This window comes from Solanum lycopersicum, chromosome 6 (genome assembly GCF_036512215.1).
Source record: "Solanum lycopersicum chromosome 6, SLM_r2.1".
Taxonomy (NCBI): domain Eukaryota; kingdom Viridiplantae; phylum Streptophyta; class Magnoliopsida; order Solanales; family Solanaceae; genus Solanum; species Solanum lycopersicum.
Genome location: NC_090805.1, coordinates 51,032,403 through 51,057,439, shown reverse-complemented (window position 1 = coordinate 51,057,439; position 25,037 = coordinate 51,032,403). Strand labels below are relative to the sequence as shown.

The 25,037-nt window shown below is 34.7% G+C and overlaps 1 protein-coding gene and 1 pseudogene across 2 annotated transcripts; both read left to right on the top strand.

Annotated features, from left to right (window-relative positions):
* On the top strand, positions 1-12,650 carry LOC101264338 (AUGMIN subunit 3-like; annotated as a pseudogene).
* On the top strand, positions 11,623-24,591 carry LOC101256301 (AUGMIN subunit 3-like). Of its 2 annotated transcripts, XM_019214450.3 has the most exons (19): positions 11,623-11,741; positions 12,572-12,829; positions 14,050-14,086; positions 14,764-14,867; positions 15,735-15,930; positions 17,335-17,401; positions 17,883-17,986; positions 18,975-19,059; positions 19,248-19,302; positions 19,692-19,823; positions 20,922-20,991; positions 21,204-21,261; positions 21,349-21,404; positions 21,591-21,743; positions 22,303-22,414; positions 22,486-22,627; positions 23,436-23,511; positions 23,973-24,068; positions 24,234-24,591. In XM_019214450.3, exons 2-19 carry the CDS (start codon positions 12,654-12,656, stop codon positions 24,360-24,362), a joined length of 1,848 nt encoding a protein of 615 aa, XP_019069995.1. In that variant the 5' UTR covers positions 11,623-11,741; positions 12,572-12,653; the 3' UTR covers positions 24,363-24,591. The 2 variants fall into 2 exon arrangements, with proteins under 2 accessions (XP_019069995.1, XP_004242433.1); XM_004242385.5 differs by lacking the exon at positions 11,623-11,741 and having other exon boundaries at positions 12,361-12,829.
* The last annotated feature ends 446 nt before the right edge of the window (positions 24,592-25,037 follow it).

The following is a 25,037-nucleotide window of genomic DNA, read 5'->3' as shown; positions in this document are numbered from 1 at the left end:
ATGAAATTGAAAATGAAAAAGGAGAGGGAAAAAAGAAAACAAATTAAATTTGAAACATCTACCAAATTAGGTCAGTACCGGCGGCAAAAAGACATCTCCCGGCCGGCGACCATTTTAACCAATTGACAACTCCAATCCAAACCTGACGTATGAGCAGTGCTCAATTATGCACATTGCTTGGGGAATTGGGATACGAAGGTCATGAATCACTTGATCCTGATAGTTTCGAGTGGCCTTTCCAGTACGACGACGCTCGACCTGTCCTCGATTGGCTTTGCTCCAGCCTTCGTCCTTCCAATGTCCTTTCCCCCTCTGAAGTCACACTGTGAAGTCTCTCTTTTGTTTTCTTTCTCTTCGTACATTCTGGCTAATCAAAATTGTTTGGATGTATAATTTAATCTAAGCGTCAAAATTTGAGCTAAAATGCAATCTATAATTCTGTTTGTTTGTGTATCGGAGGTTGTACTTAATATCAAGCTCGTTGTTAAATTATTATTATTCTTATTCTTATTTTTATTTTTTTGATGTTACTAAGCAATGTCATTTGAGTAACAGTCCATGATTTCTTCTGTACTTGTATACAGTTTTGTGTAAATTGGACATCTCCAAAGATAAATGGGAATTTACAGTTCTATTTATTATATTGGATTCATGGGAAGCTGTTTAAATTATCAGTTTATTGTGTTTTCTAATTTGCAAAGTTACTAAGCTCTGCAAATTTAAAGTCTTATGTTTAATCTTTTACATAATTGATCTAGTTGTGTGTGTAATTTAAATAGTGTGGAAAAACGTCTGGTGTCTGGACATTCTATATGGAAGCTGCACTTACTACCAACCTTGCAGTCGAATTTGTTTATATTCAATATTCAATGTCATTTGAACGTCTTCGACATTATTAATGGGTATGTAACATAATTATTATTAGTTATGCTACGGCTTTTAGTCCTGAATCAATAAGAGCATATCTGCAAAACTCCATCTTGTGAAGTGGATTTTCCTTCTCTTCTTTCTTTAGAACTATATTTTATCTTGGACATTTGCCATAGAAGCTTTAGGATATATTGGCTAGATGTAATTGATGCGTTTATAGTTCAATGAGTTACACACTGATAATTGTGAATTTTTACTGAAAAGCATTTTCGACTTTTATTATCTCTTTAGCTTGCTTAGGATTGAGGCACAATAGTATTAGTTGTATTACCTCTTGAAGTTTCCTTTAGGAATTACTGAATGCTTTTCTTAGTTACGAATATCTTTTAATTTTGTCTTATGGTCATGATCATTTTAGTCCTATCTTTGTTTTCACTTATTTTTCTTCTCTTGATAAAACTAATCATATGAAAAGAGGAAAAAAGTAAAACTGGTCAATATGACTATCCTCGTTCTGAATCAGAACACGAAATGTTTCAGTTTCTTGAAATGACATCTCTGGACAATATATTACTTATGGAATTCATCTTGACTTCACTATATTTGACTCTGTTTACTCTATCCTATCCTTCTAGACAAGTTCCTTTTTTTGCATCCGTCATAATTCTGTATTTCTATTGACGGAACAAGCTATTCATCCTTTTAATTATTGTCTTCTGTAACCTAGGTACGAGCATCTTTTACATGAGGAGAAGCTGTTGGAGGTACGTTGTAATACACCCCACCACATCCCACCCCACAACAAAAAGTAATTAACGCCGAGTGAAACGATCATTTCATATAAAAATAATTTGCTTTAGTCTGGTTGAAACCTCAAGAATTTGGTGGTATGGTTAAAGGTGCCTTCATGCCTCCTATGGTATACATTACAAATGCTGTTATATATTCATTAGGGTGTTTGCATTAAGCATGCTCCTTTGCTCAATTGTTAAGAAAGCTTATACCTGTTTGTCAAGGTTTTCCCCCATATCCCACTAGTGAGATTACACTGGGTATGTTGTTGTTGTACTTCGGGTGCTTTTTAGAAGAGAGGAAAAACTTTCTGGAGGTTCTTTAAAGTTGCAAGATGTGTTGTAATATCTAGAACCGTTACTATTGATAATTACTTGTCATTTGGTTCATCCTTAAGATTTTTCTAACCTCATTATATGCTTTCATTGTATATTTTTTGGGTTGCTGTTATTAAGGGTGGGTTGGGTTGGTGGGGGAACCACTCAACACAATGTATCTACTGTAGGTACTTATGCTTATGTTTATAATATATGTACATATAGATATTTTATTCACTAGTAGTTTCATTTAATAAAAGTTGAAGATGTTTGCTTTCATGTCCTTCTTCATTCCTTCTAGCCACTATGTGCATACAAACATCCTCATTTGTGCAATGAATTCACAGGGAGAAGATCTAGACTTTGCTTATGACAGCATTTCAGCCTTCTCAATGAGGAGAGAAAACCAAGAGGCAGTTTTCGGAAGTGAAGAAGGATTAAAGGATATAAGGTGATGACTATTGTCTCTTAAATCTGTTGGTTCTTTGTTGCTTAACCTTTCTAATCTATGTCAAAATTTGAGTGCGTATTAATGCTCAAAATTACATTGTTAACTTAATTTTAGTTTCTGAACTATTCCCATTCACATTGTGATGTGCCTATACTTTCATATCACTGATCCAGCATTGTATTTAATCATGATGTAATAGTAAGTTAAATAGTTCTTAAAAGAATTAGTTAAACATGCCTTTTATCTCAGCTTTATTTTTTTTCGTGTTCTGTTTCTCTTTTCCTTATTTTTGAGACTTTCTCTGTTCCCAACCAATACCTTCATTTGGATACACTAAGCAAAATCTCTCAGATTGCCGGGGTTAGCAGATCCTTAGAAACAGCTACCTATGAGTTCACACCTCAGATGTTATGTTGTGTTTCTGGAAATATTGTGAATGATGCATCAGGGATTTGATCATAGCTATTTGAAGCCCAATCTTCTCGTCCTTACCTCGAATTCAACAGCAGTGGTTTATATTTGCCCATTGATCTGATCAATCATTAGTTCTGGATTATCTTTATTCCATAATTACAAACTGCATATGATAAGGCAAGTTACATACCAGAGAGTTGATGAAGGCAATTTAGTGTGCACATGAAGATGATGTATCTCTCTCTGAATTCTAGTTTTTGGAAATTAAGTAAACCGTTAAATTCTTAGAACCTCATCTTTGCTCCTTTGTATATCAAAATGATTGGTCCCAGAGTAATTTGTTTTTACATTTGCTCTGCTTTTCTCTGATATTGATGGTTTGCTTAATCATCAGAGATTCAACTTTAGCATTAAAAGCTGAAGAATTGGAGTTGCAGAAACAGCTTAGACGACTGCAGTCTCAATATGATATGCTCACTGGGCAGGCTTCTACATTGATTCAGGGAAAAAGGGCTCGAGTTGCAGCAACTTCTATTCTTAATGGACAGCAGGCTACCACAGATGATAGCCTTTCAGCTAGGAATTTAGAGGTATGCCAGTTAAATGCAACTTATTTTATCTTATTTGCATAATTTACACGCAGTCTATACAAAGAATGTCATCTCCTATTATGGCATATGTAAGGTTGCTATTGATTGTAAATCAGTTAACGTGCGATATTTTAAAGACTGAGGCCTGGTGATTATGTAGGCAGGTTCACTGTAAACTCTTCTTTTGCTTTACCTGCAACTCGACCAATCAAAGGTTGAATGCTATTTTGACGGCAGACAATTTGGGAAGAGGATCAGAATATTAATAATCTTGGCTTGTTTAAGTGGTAGATTGAAGATGTCAATCTGACAACTGGTTTGACATCTGGTTTGTGGTTTTCATCTTCTTTGGCTTTGTTATCTGATGATTATTTATTTAAGATGCTAAAACTCCTTCGGGCAGATTAAACATACGGGAGATCAGGTGAGAGATAGAAGCAAACATGGAATGTAGCACCTTCAAGTGTTTTTACGATAATCTGGAAATGGATAAGCTGATTGACCTTGAAAGAGAAAGAAAAGATCCATTTGAAGGATTTGAAGTGTGTTGGGAAGATCAAGAGTTCTTTACTATTACATATAAAACTTTCCCAATGTATGGGTGCTTGGATCAAATAATTAGAGGGCTTGAGCCTTGTATACTGTATAGCATTGTAGTAATTCCATTTGGCACTTCTCTGGCGCATTCTTTTGGGTATCATACTTCATCAATGTCATTTATTTTTATTAATGTAGCAGAAAAGTATTGAGCAATGTAACATAAAAGAAACTTGCTGCGAAAGGTCCACTCAGTTGAAGGCATCCAATATTTATTGTCTCTAAATTTCTGGTTTGCCAGTGACCATAATGTATACTTCCGATGGGAAATGTTCATATATTGATACTTGTAAAATTTAAAATGGTTTACTAAAATGCTTCACTATACATAGATGAATGCAGTTCTTGGAAGGATGGCTTCTAATGCGCAAGAGTTGGCACACTATCATTCAGGGGATGGTGCGTCCATTTTTTTTCTTATGACTATTTCAGAAAATTTCTCTTGTTGCTTAAAGGGTATGTGTGGTGAATATATTAATTAGAAGATTTTCTATTGCTTTGGTTTGGATGTCAAAACTCACACTCCCAGAGATCTTTTGTTAGATCTAATTCTTACAATGTACATAATGACTACTAAGATTCTCCAGAAAAAGATGGGATTATGCTTTTTCAAGAAGAGTCCTGTTTGCTGCTTCGCTTTTGAAAATGATGTGATTGTGCACATGTTTTGAGTATACCCTATAAATATGCTGCATATTTCAATCAGACTAGCTGTAAGTCTATTGCTTAGCTCACTTGGACGTCTAGGTTCCAACATTAGCAGGTCAAATGAGAATCTGAATTGAGAAAATTCTGTTTTCCTTTCTGTGCTATACTCCCAGACCCCACCTCAGGGACTATATTGGGGTTGTTATCTATTTTTTTTTACTATTGGGACAGTTTCCTTGATATTTCAGATTCTTTTGTATTGTAGAAGATGGAATATACCTTTCTTATTCGGACTTCCATGCATATCTGCTGGCGGATGCATCTTGTATAAAGGAGTTAAATCAGTGGTTTACCGAGCATCTAGATACAGTACGTTTGCAATACTATTATTTTACTTGATTCTTTCCCCTGTGAGCATTTTTATCTTCTTAACGTTGGTAATATCACGTATATTTGGAGACTCATCAAACCTTAGACGTAGGACTTGGGTTGTGGAAGCAACATAAAAGTTAAAGTTTGCACACAATTTTGGTATAATGCGTAACTGTGAACTGATTTTGCTTAGTGTTGATCTATGAATACTTGTTGTTTTTTACCTGTTTATTAGTCCATGAATACTTGTTGCTTTTTATCTGTTCATTAATCCATGAATGTTTGTTGCTTTTTACTTGTTCATTTAGGTCTAACTTACATAACGCTAAAAATGTCACTGTAATCTGATCATTGAATTGTTAACCTCTAAAGTATCGATTTCTTCCTTGGAACTTCTCTTATTCTTAAGATAAAATTCTTGAAACGAGCCAATAAATATTGTATGATCTTGTTTTGAGTAATATCTATAATGTTGAGTTTTTTCTCTTCAGCTCTATGAATATAGGAAGGCTTACTGTGGGACTTGTGTTTCTTGCAGTATGGTACATGATATGCAATCGTACTTTTAGATGCTGAATTTTATAGTGGCTATGCATATCCGAGGATGAGCAGTCTGTAACCTTTCTGCCAACCTTGAAAATGTCCCTTTGCCTGACCAATGCCCTGACCTGTCCCATATAATCTGCTAGATTATCTTGGCTCCCAATGGCTAAAATTTTTGTGCATTTATTGTACAACTTGATTTTAGGGTCCGTCTGATTGGTTGCTGAGGATGCTAAGTCAAGTTTTTACCTAAATGACATCAAATATTTACTTTTTAGTCCTTAATTTTTTCACACGTAGTGGTTATCCCATTTGGTGGGCATGGCCTTCCATCCATTGCTCCCGTCTGATTGGCAGGCACGTGTTGTCCAGCCAACTATTACATGTTCATCTGCATAGCTGAAAATTTTGGCCCTTCCTATCTAATCTGCACTTTCCAGAACTATTTTATCGAATTTCAGTGTGTTGACTTTGCTATTACTGGTTTATTGTGGTTTAGGGTCCCTACAGATTAGTTGCAGAGGAGGGGAAGTCAAAATGTTCCTGGGTTAGCCTTAATGACATATCAATCGTTTCACTACGAGGTATTTTGTATTCATACACCACCTTTCACATCAGTTCTTTTCTGCAAGTCGTGTATATGTTTGTATCCGGATTTGCTCATGTACTTATTGATGGAGAGATTCTTCTCCCAAGAATTCGAGAAATCTTCCTGGCTATTATGTGTGGTTGTTAAGTTGATTTGTAAATATTTTTCATTGTGACATTGCAGATCTGGAAAAGTCTCAACATCAGCGTGTTTCTGAATTGCAATCGCTCCATGTATGCACCATGTCTTTTACTTTAATCTTAGCCATTTATGTTTCTAATTGGATGTGCAAAGATATCTTATCTGAAAAATATGTATTGGAGGTCACCTGTTTTCATGTTTCTTAACTTTTTATGTTACCTATTTCCTAACGAATGTTTTGGCTTTTATTGCGATATATCCCAGACATTTTTGAAACAGGATGCTTGGCCATCTACATTAATTGTCATAATATCAGAAGTTGAAGAGAGTTTACTTTTGTGGTTCCTATAGTATATAAATATAGAACATTAGAATTTAAACTACTACTTGGAAATACTTCCCCTGTATGTCAGTCATGAATCATCTCTGAGAAATTGAACACAGTTTCATGGTTGCCCTTCTTTGTGATAGATTTGTTCCAAGGGAGACGCAATGGATAAAAGCTCAAGTTGAGAATGCTAAGCAACAAGCTATTCTTACTGTGTTCAAGGGTCAAGTAACATCAGATGAGGCTCACATTCATCTGGACCTTCATTCTCTTCGGTAGATGTCATCTACACTCTTCTGCACCTAAAATTGATATTTTTTGCTGTTCATGTTCATGGTGTATTCTCTCTATTTGGATTATTGCATTATGATGTTAGTGACATATGAACATTCTATGAGGCTATGCTGCTTGTATCTCTAAGGGGTAACAGGGTGACATCACATCTTAGAAGTGTGCCACTCTTTTTGTAACACACTAAGAAGGAAATTGTGTCACATAAACATAGTGTTTACTTGTCCATTTTTGTTTAAACCTGCTCTAAAACTCAATATTTGCTTGAGCCGAGGGTCTATCGGTTACAACCTCTCTACAATAAAAATGTAGGAGTAATAAGTCTGCATATACCCCACCCTCCTTAGATCTCACTTATTTGACTACACTGGGTATGTTGTTGTAGTAAACATAAACAGGAATAGTAGTAGTATCAAGGATTGTGATCATATCAAGACTATGGAAATTTTCATGTTTCACTTCTACAAAATGATTGGTGAGTTCCAATTAAACTCAAGTCCCACCACCCCCTTCCCCCCAAATTCCTCTATCCAACAAAATTAAAGAAGGAAGAAAATCCTCTGAAACTGGAACTGGGTGTACTTAGAGGGTTAATAAGCATCATTTGTTCTACAGATCTTGCATGCTGAGTTATTACTTATTTTACACTGCTTACGTAATCCCGAAAATTATTTTGACGTCTGAATTGGCATTGCATGTCATTTGTTCTTCTATACATCAACTATCACATTTGTGCAGGAGAATACAAGCTTCTATCTGCAGGGAAGTGATTGAGAAATCTCTTTGCAGTATCTTTCATTGTTACATTACAATTTCCCTATAATGAGAATAGGTAGAAAGACTTGCAATTATAGATATGCATTGGAAGTTGGTTCTTTTTCTTTTTGTGACACCCCCAAATAGTTCATATTTTGGAATATTATGGAGTGTACTTATCTACAATCTGTTGATAAACTTTGTAGTTGTTGGTATCTCTTTATTTAATGATACTCTGCCATTTACTTAACATTGTTGTTCTAAAAATGAATGTTATATCCTTACTTGTGGGCTACTTTATCATTAAATTCTCTATCTCTTTGCAGGAGAAAACATGCTGAACTAGTTGGAGAAATCTCAATTTTATATCGCAAAGAAGAGAAGTTATTATCCGAGGTTTGTCTAGCACTCGTGGATTATCTCTTCTGTTCAAATTCCAGCTATTTATTACTTAGTCATGGAACAAGAGAAGATGTCAGGTAGCACCGTTAGAGATACAGTTATCATATTGTTGATTAGGTGATGCTTCAATATCAGCTGAGTTGGTTGATTCAGAATAAACAGACATACTCTAAATTTCAAGACACGGTCTAGAATTCTTTGATGTCTTTTGGATGTCAAAGTTGAGCATATTACCTACTGCAGTTCTTTTTTCAGACTTTTCCTGATCTTTGTTGGGAGCTGGCTCAGCTACAAGACACATACATCTTGGAAGGTAATAATGTTGTCGTCTGACCATGTGATCTTAAAATTTTAGTTAGCATATATTTTTTTTGTTGAATTCTATTTCTTCTGGAATATGTAGGAGACTATGATCTAAAGGTCATGCGCCAAGAATTCTACATTAACCAGCAAAAAAGGGTATGTGTAAGACAGGGTGATGAGTTTCCTATACAGTTTTTTTCTTTACTTATTCTACTAACAACCATCATAGGAGCAGATATTGATTGCTCGCTTTTGCTAATTTGCATGCAGCATTTTCTAAATTAGTATGTTGATGCTTAGAAATTCTTGTAATTCTTACTTAATTAGGGTTTCTCTGCAGTTCATAAATCATCTAATTAATCATATTTCAAGACATCAATTTCTGAAAGTAGCATGTCAGTTGGAAAAGAAGACCATGCTTGGGGCATTTTCATTGCTTAAAGTTATTGAGTCTGAGCTGCATGGATACCTGTCAGCAACAAAAGGCAGAGTGGTAAGTATATGCGTAGAATGAGTCATGTCACAAGACTTGAATTGAACTTGAAGAACCTTCACCAGCTTGTCCCTTCTCATCCTTTTTAAGCCTTAAAATTTCCATTATGTCCTTAGCCATCCAAACATCTTTTTACTTTCATAAATTGAACGATTAAAGAGCTGAAGCTGGAATTTTGGTTTTAAAATTTTATTTGCAACAAACATGACGTGTTTGTGTGGGTCTTAAAATTTAACATTTATGGAATAATTTAAAATGTAGCTGAAGGTAGTTAAATAGATACAAAGGATTCTTTTAGATGACCACAATTAATTTGGGGTTGAGGATTGTTAACTGGTGTGGTTGATTGAAGTGCTTGATTTTTCGTAAGAACCTTTGGAACTCAAGGTGGTGTTACCGGTTGATGCATGTTTAAGAGGCAATGTGGGACGCCGATTGAAATATGGACAGGGGATGGTTATACCTTTGAGGCATTTTAAAAGATCTTTAATTGGGACGTAGGATTACAATATTTATCTTGCTTTCTTACTTGTCCACTCATGCAACATCTTTATTTTTAGGGTCGATGCATGGCACTGATCCAAGCTGCATCTGATGTTCAAGAACAAGGAGCAGTGGATGATCGCGACACATTTCTTCATGGCATCAGAGACCTTTTAAGTTTATATTCAAGTAATGGATTTGGACATTGAAATATTACTTCACCATTTCTGGGTTATTATTTATACTAATTAATTTTTCAGATATCCAAGCTGGTCCATCAACATATGTATCGGCACCTGGCATTGTTCAACAGATATCAAGCCTTTGTTCAGATCTAATGTCTTTGCAATATGACCTTGAACACACTCTTCCTCAGGATAGAGATCAATGTATAAATAAAATGTAAGTTCTCATTTCTGTCAAATTATACCAGTCTCTATATAATTCCTCTCCCATATTCTGACAATATTAATCACATTAGGAAGAGCTTTGAAGCTTTACAATAAGATCTCTACACAATATGCTCTTACATGGACCTCTATAGCGCTGCCAACACATTGGTTTATCCATGTTTTTATATCGTTTTTGATCTTAAGTGAACACCCATTTATCACCATGTGTAGTCCTTGTTGAGAATATGTTTCGGGGTATTGCAGAAATAAAATAGTTAGCTATTTTGGGGTTTTTAAATTAAGTTATCAGGGTCTTAAGTGACTTGGATTTAGAGGTTAGTAGTTTTCTATAAATATTGGTATCAGAATTATTAATAAAATAATTCACTTTGACAATACTGCAGTATTACTTAATTTGTTCATTAAAAAACAACTGTTCTGATGAATCAGCGTTGAGACGGAAAATGAAAACCATCAAATAGTAGTTTTTTCTGCCTATTGATCTGTTTCCAGGTCATTTTAATTGTATAAGTCGTCTATTTCTTCTCTTTTTTGTGACAAGTGGTCAGCTATGTCTTCATTTACAAGTGATGACTTGCTGGAATTTAAGGGCCTGTAACTAGGATCCAGTAAAATATTTTAGTTTCCTTGGATGTAGCTGTGGAATGTCTTGAAAGATTCGTGAGGATGTGTTTGTAGTAATTGTTAGTGGAAGATGTGAGTTTTGGACGGGATAGTTTTAAATGAACTGTGTTGAAATCTTTTGGGGCTCGTTATATACTGGAATCTCTTTAAAAGTTACTTTAGATCACCATGTAGCAAGGGTGCTAAGAATCACCCCGTTTCGCATAAACCATATTTCTTTTAACTTTCATGATCTGTTTTGTATGAGGTTGCCCTGTTTAAATAATACTTCAAACAAGTATATGTTATCTGAATTCCGAGTTTGCTTTTGCTTTTATTATCTCTGCGCGGACTTGTACTCCTTATTTATGGCATTTCATTAATTTAAAATGCTGGTGGGGATTTGAGATGTAAAACTGTCATGGTGTGAAAACAACTTATATCTTTCTTACGTCATATATTAGGTGCAATCTTCTTCAAAGTTTGCAGCAGCTATTGTTTGCTTCATCAACAACTGCTCAACCAATTTTAACACCTCAGGTATATTATTTGCAATCATGCCCTTTGCTTTCTGTAAATATGGTTTCTATTTGTCTTTTCCCCCTCTTTCTATATGCTCAAAGGCTTTCGAGGTTTATATATCTTGCTTTTAAATAGGAGTATCTGTTTACTTAACGAAGGAGTTTTTTCGCTCTGCCTTTCCATAATGTATGGGAGTCATAATTGAGTGCCCTTATTTTTTGTGGACTGTTGTACCAGTCTTTTGTTTCCTGGAAAAACGTATATTCTTTATTGCTTAGCTTCCCTCACTCTTTTGAGTTATGTGAATAGTCACATAAGTTATAATGCTCATTTTGGGTGCAAAAGTTGTGGATAATTGCTCGCCTAGTACTTCAGTAAATTTCATTCTCTTACTTCTCATTTATGTTCTTCCCTATATAGACACTAATGAAGCAGCTAGCAACATTGGAAGACTACAATAAGAACCTATCTCGTGCCATTGAAGACGTGAGCCGTGAGCACTTGAAGAAGAAAGATGTAAGCTTTCAGCTCAAGTCTTCTTAATTTTGTCCCCTGGTAGACACCATCTCTAATTATTAGTGCCGTTCTGTTTCTCAAAATTGTTCCTCTGTACTTGTTATGGTATTAGACACATTATCACTCTTCTTCTGTTGTATATTTCTTGAAGATGGAAACTAATAAATGATATCCTCATCATAAAACAGATTTACAAACATCAAAAAGAAGAGAGGCGAGTTTTTGTTGATTTCTTCTGCTACCCTGAGCACTTATGAAACAAGTCATGGAACTTGCTGCAAGTGTTGGAGATTTGCAATCTTCATAGGTGCTCTTCTTTCTATTTTTTTGCTTTTAAAATATGCGTTCTCAAGTTGCAAACAATTTTCTCAAACAAATTATGTACGTATATTTTACTCCTTCTAAACTAATAATACTAACTCATTAGCCAAGATCAAGTACAAAATGTAAAATTCTTCGCAAGAGTTTTGGTGTGTAAATGTGCTTATGTCCTTTTTTTTTTTAGGAAAATATAATACCAAAGAAATGATTTGTGCTACACGCTTAATATTTTTGTTTTGTCGGAAAATAGTAATCTATTATTCATGTAACAAAGTTCTAGTCTGTGTTTTTTTTTTTGGTTATTGGTAAAATTTAATCAACCCAACTACCATATTGTCAAAGAAATATCTACTAAGGTTAATTAGGTAATTTTCAATTTCACCAATCAATATTAAAAATAATTTAATGTTTAAACTATGAGAATTGGAGTCTTCAGGTGGTATGATTCTCTCCCTATTTCTCCTTTTTCTTTCCCCAATTACGAAATAATAAAATATATCAAACATTAATAGGACTTTCTTATTGCCTTTTAAGGATGTGGAAAAAAAGTAAATAAATAGAACAAGTGAAAATACAAAATGAACTAAAAATCAAAAAACAGAATTGGAGTTACAACTTGCAATGAATGTTTTATAAATAAAATTAAAAACTGGTTATCTTTTTTTCTTGCAGTTTAATTATCACATTAAAAAAAAAAGGAAAAAAAGAAGAGGGAAAAAGAAAACATATTAAATTTGAAACATCATATTTATTGGAAAAATATTCCGGCACCAGTTGTGAGTAACATTTAAATTTCTGAAAAATCTACCAAATTAGGTCAGTGCCGGCGGCAAAGAAACCTACCGACCGGCGGCGTTTTCAGCGAATTGACACCTCCGATCTACACCAGCAGTGAAGTATGAGCAGTGCGCAATTATGCACATTGCTTGGGGAATTGGGATACGAAGGTCACGAATCACTTGATCCTGATAGTTTCGAGTGGCCTTTTCAGTACGACGACGCTCGGCCTGTCCTCGATTGGCTTTGCTCCAGCCTTCGTCCTTCCAATGTCCTTTCCCCTTCCGAAGTCACACAGTGAAGTTTCTCTTTCATTTTCTCTGTCTTCATACATCCTACAAAATTGCTTTTGTTTGGTTGTATAATTTCATCTTGCTCAAAGTCGAGCTAAAATGCAATTTAGAGTTCAGTTTATTTGTGGATCGGAAGCTCTACGAAGTATCAAGCTTCTTGTTAAATTTTTCTCGTTTTTTTTTTCATTTGAAGTTACCAAGCCGTTTGAGCTTACAGTACGTGATGACGTCTGTACTGTATACAGTTCTGTGTGAATTGAATCTCTCAAGAGATAAATGAGAATTTACAGTTCTATTTATTATTTCGGATTCATGGGAAGCTGTATTATTCATCAATTTATTGGGTTCTCCAATTTGCAAAGTTACTATGCTGTGCTATTTTAATGTCTTTTGTTTAATCTTATACACAATTCATGTAGTTGTGTGTATGATTTAAGATGTGCTGAAAAACGTCTAGACATTCTATCTACGAGCTGTATTTACTACCAACCTTGCAATTGACTTTGTTTTGTATTCAATACTCAATGTCATTTCAACGTCTTCGCCATCATTAATGGGGATTTTATCATAATTTTGATTAGTTATGCTTTGGCTTTTACTTCTGAATGTATTAGGAGAATATCTGCAATATATAATCTTGTATAGTGGACTTACCTTCTCTCCGTTCTTTTGAATTATATTTTGGCTTGGACATTGACCATAGAAGCTTTAGGATATATTGGCTAGATGTAATAGACACATTTATAGTTCAATGAGTTTACACAGTGATAATTTTGAGTTTTCTACTGAAAAGCAATTTCAACTTTCATCATAGTATTAGTTGTATTATCTCTTGAGCTTTCCTTTAGGATTTACTGAATGCTTTTCTTATTTACTAATATCCTTTAAATTAGTCTTATGGTCGTGATCATTTTAGTCCTATGTTTGTTTTCACTTATTTTTCCTTTCTTGAGTCGTATAAAAAGAGCAAAAAAGTTAAACTGGTCAATATGGCCCTTTCCTCGTCCTCAATCATTAGAATGCGAAATGTTCCAGTTGCTTGAAATGACATCTCTGGACAATATAGCACATATGGAATTCATCTTGACTTCACTTATTTGAGTCTGTCAACTCTATCCTGTCCTTCTAGACAAGTTTCTTTTCTTGCATCCGTCAGAATTCTCTATTTCTTTTGACGGAACATGCTATTCATACTTTTAATTATTATCTATTGTTGTAACCTAGGTACGAGCATCTTTTACATGAGGAGAAGCTGTTGGAGGTACGTTGTCATACACCCCCACCCCACAACAAAAAGTAATTAAAGCTGAGTGGAACTATAATTTCATATAGATATAATTTGCTTCAGTCTGGTTGAAACCTCAAGAATTTGGTGGTATAGTTAAAGGTTCCTTCATGCCTCCTATGGTATCTGACAAATGCTGATATATATTCATCAGGGTGTTTGCATTTAGCACGCTCCTTATCTCAATTGTTAAGAAAGCTTATACCTGTTTGTCAAGATTTTTCCCTAGATCCCACTTGTGGGATTACACTAGGTATGTTGTTGTTGTACTTCAGGTGCTTTTCAGAAGAGAGGAAAATATTTCTGGAGTTCATTAAAGTTGCAAGATGAGTTGTAACATCTAGAACCATTACTATTGATAATTACTTATCATTTGTCAACCTTAAGAATTTTTTACCTCATTATATGCTGTAATTGTATATTTTTTGGGTTGTTGTTGTTGGGTGTGTGGTGGGGAACCACTAGACACTATGTATCTACTGAATGTACTTCTGCGTATATGTTTATGTTTATAGAAAATGTACATATAGATAATTTATTCACTAGGAGTTTTCATTTAACAAAAGTTGAAGATGTTTCCTATTATGTCCTTCTTTATTCCTTCTTGCCACTATGTGTATAAAAACATACACATCTGTGCTATGACTTCGCAGGGAGAAGATCTAGATTTTGCTTATGACAGCATTTCAGCCTTCTCAACGAGGAGAGAAAACCAAGAGGCAGTTTTCGGTAGCGAAGAAGGATTGAAGGATATAAGGTAATGACTATTGTCTCTTAAATCTGTTGTTCTATATTGCTAAACCTTTTCTAATCTATGTCAAAATTTGTTGTGTTGTTATCAATCTAACAAGCGGACTACCTTCGGCTACTACAAGATCTTTATAAACCAAAGAATGAGCCAATTGAGTGCATACAAATGCTCAAAATTACATTGATAAGTTAATAATAGTTTCTGAACGGTTCGCATTCACATTGTGATGTACCTATCCTTTCAACTGTATCACTAATCCAGCATTGTATTTTACTCATGATGTAACAGTTAGTTAAATAGTTCTTATAGAAATTAGTTAAAAATGCCTTTTATCTCATCTTTACTTTTTTCTCGTGGTCTGTTTCTCTATTACTATTTTTTGAGACTTCCTGTGCTCCTAATCAATACCTTCATTTAGATACACTAATCAAAATCCCTCAGATTGCGGGAGTTAGCAGACCCTAAGAAACAGCTATCTATGATTCACCCCTCAGATTTTATGTTGTGTTTCTGGAAATAATGTGAATGATGCATCAGGGACTCGATCATAGGTATGTGAAGCCCAGCCTTCTTGTCCTTACCTTGAATGCAACAGCAGTAGCTTATATTTCCCCATTAATCTGACCAATCATCAGTTCTGGATTATCTTTATTCCAAATTAGAAACTGCATATGAAGAGGCAACTTAGATACCAGAGAGTTGATGAAGATAGTTTATTGTGTACAAGATGGTGTATCTCTCTCTGAATTCTTTTTTGGAAATAAGTAACCTTATCTTAGCTCCTTTGAACATTAAAATAAATTGATCTCAGAATAATTTGTTTTTACATTTGCTCAACCTTTTTCTGATATTGATGGTTTGCTTAATAATCAGAGATGCAACTTTAGCATTAAATGCTGAAGAATTGGAGTTGCAGAAACAGCTGAGACGATTGCAGTCTCAATATGATATGCTCACTGGTCAGGCTTCTACATTGATTCAGGGAAGAAGGTCTCGAGTTGCAGCAACTTCTATTCTTAATGGACAGCAGGCTACCTCAGATGATTGCCTTTCAGCTAGGAATTTAGAGGTATGCCAGTTAAATTCTACTTATTTTATCTTATTTGCATTATTTGCATGCTGTCTATACAGAGAATTTCATGCCCAATTATGGCATATGGAAGGTTGCTATTGATGGTAAATCAGTGAATGTGGGATATTAAGACAGTGAGGCCTGGTAATTGTGTAGGCAGGTTCACAGTAAACTCTTCTTTTTCTTTATCTGCAACTCGACCAAACAAAGCTTAAATGCTTATTTTGACGGCAGGCAATTTGGGAAGAGGATCAGAATATTAATAATCTGGACTATTTAAAATGGTAGATTGAAGATGTGAATCTGACAAGTGGTTTGTGGTTTTATCTTCTTTCGCTTTGTTATCCGATGATTATTTATTTAAGATGCTAAAACTCCTCCAGGCAGATTAAACATACAGGAGATCAGGTGAGAGATTTAAGCAAACATGGAATGTAGCACCTTCAAGTGTTTTTAGGAGAATCTGGAAACGTATAAGCGTATTGACCTTTGAAAGGGAAAGAAAAGATCCACTTTAAGGATTGAAGTGTGTTTGGAAGATCAAGGGTTCTTTACTATTACATATAAAACTTTCCCAATGTATGGGTGCTTGAATCAATTAATTAGAGGGCTTGAGCCTTGTATAGCATTGTAGCAATTCCATTTGGCACTTTAATGGTGCATTAACAAAAATAAACGACAGTAGGTTACCCAAAACTCAAAAGAATGCCATTGAAGTATTGAGAAAAGTAACATAAAAGAAATTCTTCCGGAACAGGTGGTTGTCGTTGAATTACATTAACTCTTAGCTCTTCAATTTATCATTGAAGTTTGTCTTTACATCATATCTCAAGGTATTGATTAACCAGCTGTGCTATATTTATGACCTTAATGATCAAAATTTATAATTTGCATCAGTTTAGTGCTTTAGGATTTTATTACTCTGTGCTATTTGCAATTTTTGTAATGTTTAGAACATTAAATTTCTGCATCAGATTTGCCTCTTTGCCTATGTTTTTGCATTTCCATTTTTGTAATGTTAGCACATTAACATGTCTGCTTCAGATTGCCCCTTTACATATTAGGCCATCTGTTATTAATGTATAATTTGGGCTGGTTTTGGCAGCATGAATGTTATGTAGCTTTTTCGGTAAAGACGATACTCTACGCTGTAAAGTTCAGTCATTGTAGAGGCATTCTGAAATTCTTATTACCTCTCCATTATCCATATCTTAAGCAAATGCATCCACTAAAGAAACTTGCTGTGAAAGGCCCACTCTCCAAGTTAAAGGCATCCTATATTTCTTGTCTCTATAATTCTGGTTTGCCAGTAAGCAAAATATATACTTCTGATGGAAATGTACATATATTGATACTGTATTAAGTTTTAAATTGTTTTCTAAAATGCTTCACTATACATAGATGAATGCAGTTCTTGGAAGGATGGCTTCTACTGCGCAAGAGTTGGCACACTATCATTCAGGGGATGGTACGTCCATTTTTTTCTTATGACTAATTCGGAAAATTTCTCTTGTTGCTTAAAGGGTATGTGTGATGAATATATTAATTAGAAGTTTTCCTATTGCTTTGGTTTAGATGTCAAAACTCACACTCCCAGAGATCTTTTGTAAGATCTAATGCTTACATAATGACTACTAAGATTCTCCAAAAAGAAGATGGAATTATGCTTTTTCCAGAAGAGTGCTGGTTGCTGCTTTGCTTTCAAAAATGATGTGTTTGTGCACATGTTTTGTGTATACTCTATTGCTTAGCTCACTTGGACGTCTAGGTTCCAACTTGATTAAGATTAGCAGGTCAAATGGGAATCTGAATTTAGAAAATTATGTTTTCGTTTCTGTGCTATACTCTCAGACCCCACCTCAGAGACTAAACCGTGTATGTTGTTGTTATCTATTTCTTTTTAGTATTGTGACTATTTCCTTGATATTTCGAATTCCTTTGTATTGTAGAAGATGGAATTTACCTTTCTTACTCGGACTTTCACGCATATCTGCTGGCGGATTCATCTTGTGTAAAGGAGTTAAATCAGTGGTTTACCAAGCATCTAGATACAGTATGTTTGGAATATTATTAATTTACTTGGTTCTTTCCCTTGTGAGCATTTTTATCTTCTTAACCCTTGTAATATCACGTATATTTGGAGACTCATCAAACCTTAGACATAGGACTTGGGTTGCGGAAGCAACACAAAATTGAAAGCTTACACACAATTTTGGTATAATGCGTAACTGTGAACTGATATTGCTTACTGTTGATCCATGAATACTTGTTGCTTTTTTCTTGTTCATTAATCCATGAATTCTTTTAGGTCTGACTTATACAACGCTAAAGAGGTTGCTGTAATCTGATCATTGAATTGTTAACCTCTAAAGAATCAATTCTTCCTTGGAACTTCTCTTATTTTAAAGATAGAATTCTTGGAACTAGCCAATAAATATTATATGTTCTTGTTTTGAGTTATATCTTTCATGTTGAGTTTTTTCTCTTGAGCTCTACAAATATAGGAAGGCTTACTGTGGGACGTGTTTCTTGTTGTATAGTATATGATATGCAATCTTTCTTTTAGATGCTGAATTTTATAGTTGCTATGCATATGCAATACCGTAGATGAGTAGGGTGTACAGGTGTTGGATGACCTGTCTGTACCTTCTCTGCCATCCTTGAAATATCCTTGTGCCTGGCCAATGTCCTGACCCATCCCATTTAATCTGCTCTTCTAGATCATCTTGGATCTCACTGGCTAAAAATTTGTGCATTTTAGGGTCTGTCTGATTGATTGCTGAGGATGCTAAGTTAACTTTTTACCTAAATGACATATCAAACATTTTACTTTTTTTTCAACTTCTTGCACACGTAGTGGTTATTCCATTTGGTGGGCTTGGCATTAGGCTTGGCTGGCACATATCGTCGAGCCAACTGTTACAATGTTCATCTGCATATCTGAAAACTTTGGCCCTTCCCATTTAATCTGCATTTTCCAGATCTATTTTATCGGATTTCAGTGTCTTGACTTTTGCTATTACTGGTTTATTGTGGTTTAGGGTCCCTACAGATTAGTTGCAGAGGAGGGAAAGTCAAAATGTTCATGGGTTAGCCTTAATGACATATCAAACGTTTTACTACGAGGTATTTGCATTCACACACCTCCTTTCACATCAGTTCTTTTCTGCAAGTCGGGTATATGTTTGTATTTGGATTTGCTCGTGTACTTATTGACGGAGAGATTTCTTCCCCCAAGAATTGGAGAAATCCTCTTGCCTATTGTGTGTTGTTGTTCGGTTGATTTGTAAATATTTTTCATTGTGACATGGCAGATCTGGAAAAGTCTCACCACCAGCGTGTTTCTGAATTGCAACGCCTTCGTTCCATGTATGCACCATTTCTTTTGTTTAATATTAGAGATTTATGATTCTAATTGGAAGTGCAAAGATGTCTATCTGGACAATATATACTGGAGTTCACTTTCTGTTTTCATGTTTCTTAATTTTTTATATTACTTATTTCCTATCAAATGATTTGGCTTTTATTGGGATATATCCTAATATTTCGCACCATTCCAGAAACAGGATGCTTGGCCATCTACATTAAACATCATAACATCAGAAGTTGAAGAGAGTTTATTTTTGTGGTTCCTTTTGTATATAAACATAAAAACATTAGAATTTAAACTCCTTGGAAATACTTCCCCTGTACGTCAATCATGAATCATCTCTGAGAAATTGTCAACACAGCTTCATGGTTTCCCTTCTTTGTGATAGATTTGGTCCAAGTGAGAGGCAATGGATAGTAGCTCAAGTTGAGAATGCTAAGCAACAAGCTATTCTTACTGCGTTCAAGGGTCAAGTGACATCAGATGAAGCTCACATCCATCTGGACCTTCATTCTCTTCGGTATATGTCATCTACACTCTTCTGCACCTAAAACTGATATATCTGTTGCTGTTCGTGTTCATGGTGTATTTTCTATTTGGATTATTGCATTATGATGTTAGTGACATATGGTTGCTCTATGAGGCAATGTTGCTTTTCATATGAATGATTTATATTTCTAAGGGGTAACAGGGTGGCATGACATTTTAGAAAGTAGTAATGGACTAAGAAGGAAATTGTGTCACATAAACATTAGTGTTTTACTTGTCCATTTTTGTTTAAACCTGCTCTGAAACTCGATTTTTGCTTGAGCGAGGTTCTATCGGTAACAACCTCTCTATTCCACAAAGGTAGTGGTATGTCTGCATGCACTCCACCCTCTGAGGTCCCACTTATTTGACTACCCTGGGTATGTTGTAGTAAACATAAACGGGAATAGTGGAAGTATCAAGGTTTGTTATCATATCAAGACAATATATTGAAATTTTCATGTTTCACTTCTACAAAATGATTGGTGAGTTCCAATTAAACTCAAGTCCCACCACCCCCTTCCCCCAAAATCCCTCTCTCCAAAAAAAATTAAGGAAGAAAATCCTTTAAAACTGGAACTGGGTGTATTTAGAGGGTTAGTAAGCATCATTTGTTCTACAGATCTGGCATGCTGAGTTGTTTACTTATTTTACACTGCTTACGTAATCCCGAAAATTATTTTGACGTCTGAATTGGCATTGCATGTCATTTGTTCTTCTATACATCAATTATCACATTTGTGCAAGAGAATACAAGCTTCTATCTGCAGGGAAGTGATTGAGAAATCTCTTTGCAGTATCTATCATTGTTACATTACAATTTCCCTATAATGAGAATAGATAGAAAGACTTGCAATTATAGATATGCATTGGAAGTTGGTTCTTTTTCTTTTTGTGACACCCCCAAATAGTTCATATTTTGGAATATTATGGAATTTACTTATCTACAATCTGTTGATAAACTTTGTAGTTGTTGGTATCTCTTTATTTAATGATACTCTGCCATTTACTTAACATTGTTGTTCTAAAAATGAATGTTATATCCTTACTTGTGGGCTACTTTATCATTAAATTCTCTATCTCTTTTCAGGAGAAAACATGCTGAACTAGTTGGAGAAATCTCAATTTTATATCGCAAAGAAGAGAAGTTATTATCCGAGGTTTGTCTAGCACTCGTGGATTATCTCTTCTGGTCAGTTAGCACCCTTAGAGATATCATATTGTTGATTAGGTGATGCTTCAATATCAACTGAGGTGATCGACTAGGAATGAACAGACATATTCTAAAATTCAAGACAACTTAAAGATTCTTTGATGTCTTTAGATTTTGATATCATATTTGGGCATATTACCTACTGCAGTTCTTTTTCAGACTATTCCTGATCTTTGTTGGGAGCTGGCTCAGCTACAAGACACGTACATCTTGGAAGGTAATTATATTGTCGTCTGACCTTGTGATCTTAAATTTTAGTTCACATATATTTTTTTGTTGAATTCTATTCTTGTGGAATATCTAGGAGATTATGATCTGAAGGTCATGCGCCAAGAATTCTACATTAACCGGCAAAAAACGGTAAGTGTAAAAAAGGGTGATGTGTTTCCTATACAGTTATCTTCTTTATTTCTTCTACTAACAACCATCATAAGGAGCAGATATTAATTTGCTCGCTTTTGCTAATTTGGCATGCAGCATTTTCTATTTAGTACATTGATGCTTAGAAATTCTTGTAATTCTTACTTAATTAGGGTTTCTCTGCAGTTCATAAATCATCTAATTAATCATGTTGCAAGACATCAATTTCTGAAAGTAGCATGTCAGTTGGAAAAGAAGACCATGCTTGGGGCATTTTCATTGCTTAAAGTTATTGAGTCTGAGCTGCATGGATACCTGTCAGCAACAAAAGGCAGAGTGGTAAGTATATGCGTAGATTGAGTCATGTCACAGGAATTGAATTAAACATGAAAACCTTCATCAGCTTGTTCCTTTGCCTCCTTTTTAAGCCTTATTCAACTTTCCATAATGTCCTTAGCCATGTCAATTTATGTACTTCCATTAATTGAACGATGAAGCTGGCATTTTGGTTATAAAATTTAATTTGCAGCAAAAATGACATGTTTGTGTTGGTCTCAAAATTTAACATTTATGGAGCAATTTAAAGTGTAGCTGAAGATAGTTGAATAGATACAAAGGATTCATATAGATGAACCCAATTAATGTGGGGTTGTGGATTGTCAATTGGTGCGGTTGATTGAAGTACTTGATTTTTAGTAAGAATCTTGGGAAGTTAAGGTTGTGTTACTGGTTGATGCATGTTTAAGAGGCAATGTAGGACGCCGATTGAAATATGGACTCGGGATGGTTATACCTTCGAGGCCTCTTAAAAGAAAATTTTCATCTTTTATTGGGACATAGGAGTACAATATTTATCTTTGCTTTCTTAGTTGTTCACTCATGCAACTTTTTTGTCTAGGGTCGATGCATGGCACTGATCCAAGCTGCATCTGATGTTCAAGAACAAGGAGCAGTGGATGATCGCGATACATTTCTTCATGGCATCAGAGACCTTTTAAGTTTATATTCAAGTAATGGATCTGGACATTGAAATATTACTTCACCATTTCTGGGCTATTATTCATACTAATTATTTTTTCAGATATCCAAGCTGGTCCGTCAACATATGTATCGGCACCTGGCATTGTTCAACAGATATCAAGCCTTCGTTCAGATCTTATGTCTTTGCAATATGACCTTGAACACACTCTTCCTCAGGATAGAGATCAATGTATAAATAAACTGTAAGTTCTCAATTCTGTCGAATTATACCAGTCCCTATATAACTCCTCTTCAGTATTCTAACAGTCTTAATCATATTGGGTACAGCTTTGAAGCTTTATAATAAGATCTATACACAATACGATATGACATGGCTCTCTATAGCACTGTTACACATTGGTTTATCCACGTTTTTATATTGTTTTTGATCTCAAGTGAACACCAACTTATCATCATGTGTAGTCCTGATGAATCATTGCTGAGAGGGAAAATGAAAACCAGCAAATATTAGTTGTCTGCCCAATTGATCTGTTTATAGTTCATAATAATTGTATAAGGTATGTCTAGAACACACACTTGTTAAATTGTCAAGTTGTGTAGTGTGTATTTCTTCTTCTTTTTTTTTTTTTGTGACAAGTGGTCAACCATGTGTTCATTTACAATTGATGACTTGCTGGAACTACAAGGGCCTGTAATTAGGATCCACTCTAACTTAATTAGTTTCATTTGATGTAGCTGTGAAGTGTCTTGAAAGATTCGTGAGGTTGTGTTTGTAGTAATTGTAGTAATTACTCATGGAAGATGGGAGTTTTGAACCGGATAGTTTCTATGAGAACTGTGTTGAAATCTTTTGGAGCTGGTTATATACTGGATCTCTTTAAAAGTTACTTTAGGTCACCATGTAGTAAGGGTGGCTAAGAATCTCTGCATGGACTTGTACTCCTTCATAATGGCAATTCATTAAATTTAAAATCAATAATGATTGTGATTTGAGATGTAAAACTGTCATGGTGTGAAAACATCTTATACCTTTCTTACGTCATATATTAGGTGCACTCTTCTTCAAAGTTTGCAGCAGCTATTGTTTGCTTCATCAACAACTGCTCAACCAATTTTATCACCTCAGGTAAGTTAGTTACCATTGTACCTTTTGCTTTCTATAAATATGGTTTCTATCTCTCTTTTCCCTTCCTTTCTATTTGCTTAAAGGCTTTCGAGGTTTATATTTCTTCCAGTGCTTAACTAATTACTGCATTCAAATTGGACTTATGGATTCCTCAGTCTGGAAATAATACATGGAGAACAATATATCTTGCTTTTGAATAGTAGTATCTGTTTACTTAATGGAGGGGTTTTTTCACTCTTCGTTTCCATATTGTATGGGTCATTATTAAGTGCCCTTTTTTCTTTTTTGTTCTTAATTGCTTAGCTTACCTCACCCTTTTAAGTTGTATGAATAGTTAGATAATTTTTACTGTTCATTCTTGGTGCAAATCCTTTTGATGTTTACTTGCTGATACCTTCGGTCCCTTTTGCTTAATTTGAAGATTTTAATATGACTTCACATTTATGTCCTTCCCTGTATAGACAATAATGAAGCAGCTAGCGATATTGGAAGACTACAATAAAAACCTATCTCGTGCCATTGAAGACGTGAACAGTGAGCACTTGAAGAAGAATGATGTAAGCTTTCATCTCAAGTCTTCTTATTTCTGTCCTTAAGTAGACACCATTGCTAATTTCTTGTGCCGTTTAATTTCCCAAATGGTTCCTCTGTATTTGTTCTGGTTTTGAGACACATTGTCTCTCTTTTGTAAACTAATAAATGATATCCTCGTCATAAAACAGATTTACAAACATCAAAAAACAGAGAAGACTATCGAGAGGCGAGTTTTTGTTGATTTCTTCTGTTACCCTGAGCGCTTAAGAAACAAGGTGATGGAACTTGCTGCAAGTGTTGGAGCTTTGCAATCTTAATAGGTGCTCTTCTTTGTATATTTTGCTTTGTACGTATTTCTGATGTATTTTGTTCATGTATGTAGCCCTGTTTCTTCTTTTCTGCTTTCTGTTCAATACTTTTGGAAGGGACAAGCACATCCCAACCTCTTCATTCATATTATCATTACTAAACATGTGCCTTGTACTAATTATGTTGTATCATGTATGCATGTCATGAAAGAGTGTTATTAAGATCAGATAGAAGGAATATTAACATGTTTTGACCATATAGTATAAATATTACTTATCTACACTTTTTTTCAGCGAATTGGCACCCTCCTTAATAAAGGTGGTTCCGATATTTACTGATATAATTTGGAAAAAGGAACTTGGTATATTTAATTCATCGGTAAACATAATTTCATTGTTTTAAGAGCTAATTAATTAGATACATTCTAGTTTACACTATTACGTATCTTATCAGATTTTGGTGCATTCAGATATATGTATCTTGGATACATGGTTAAATTTAGGTGTAATTTGCTTTTAGATGCATTGTATCCAAGTAGATTATCATGTATTTGGTATAAATAACAAAAAAAATTCGTATTTCTCTCCTCTTGTATGTGGTATCTCAAATTCATGTGAATCACTTTCGATAAATACAAATACATATATTGATTCACATATATATGGGATACATAAGAATCTTAC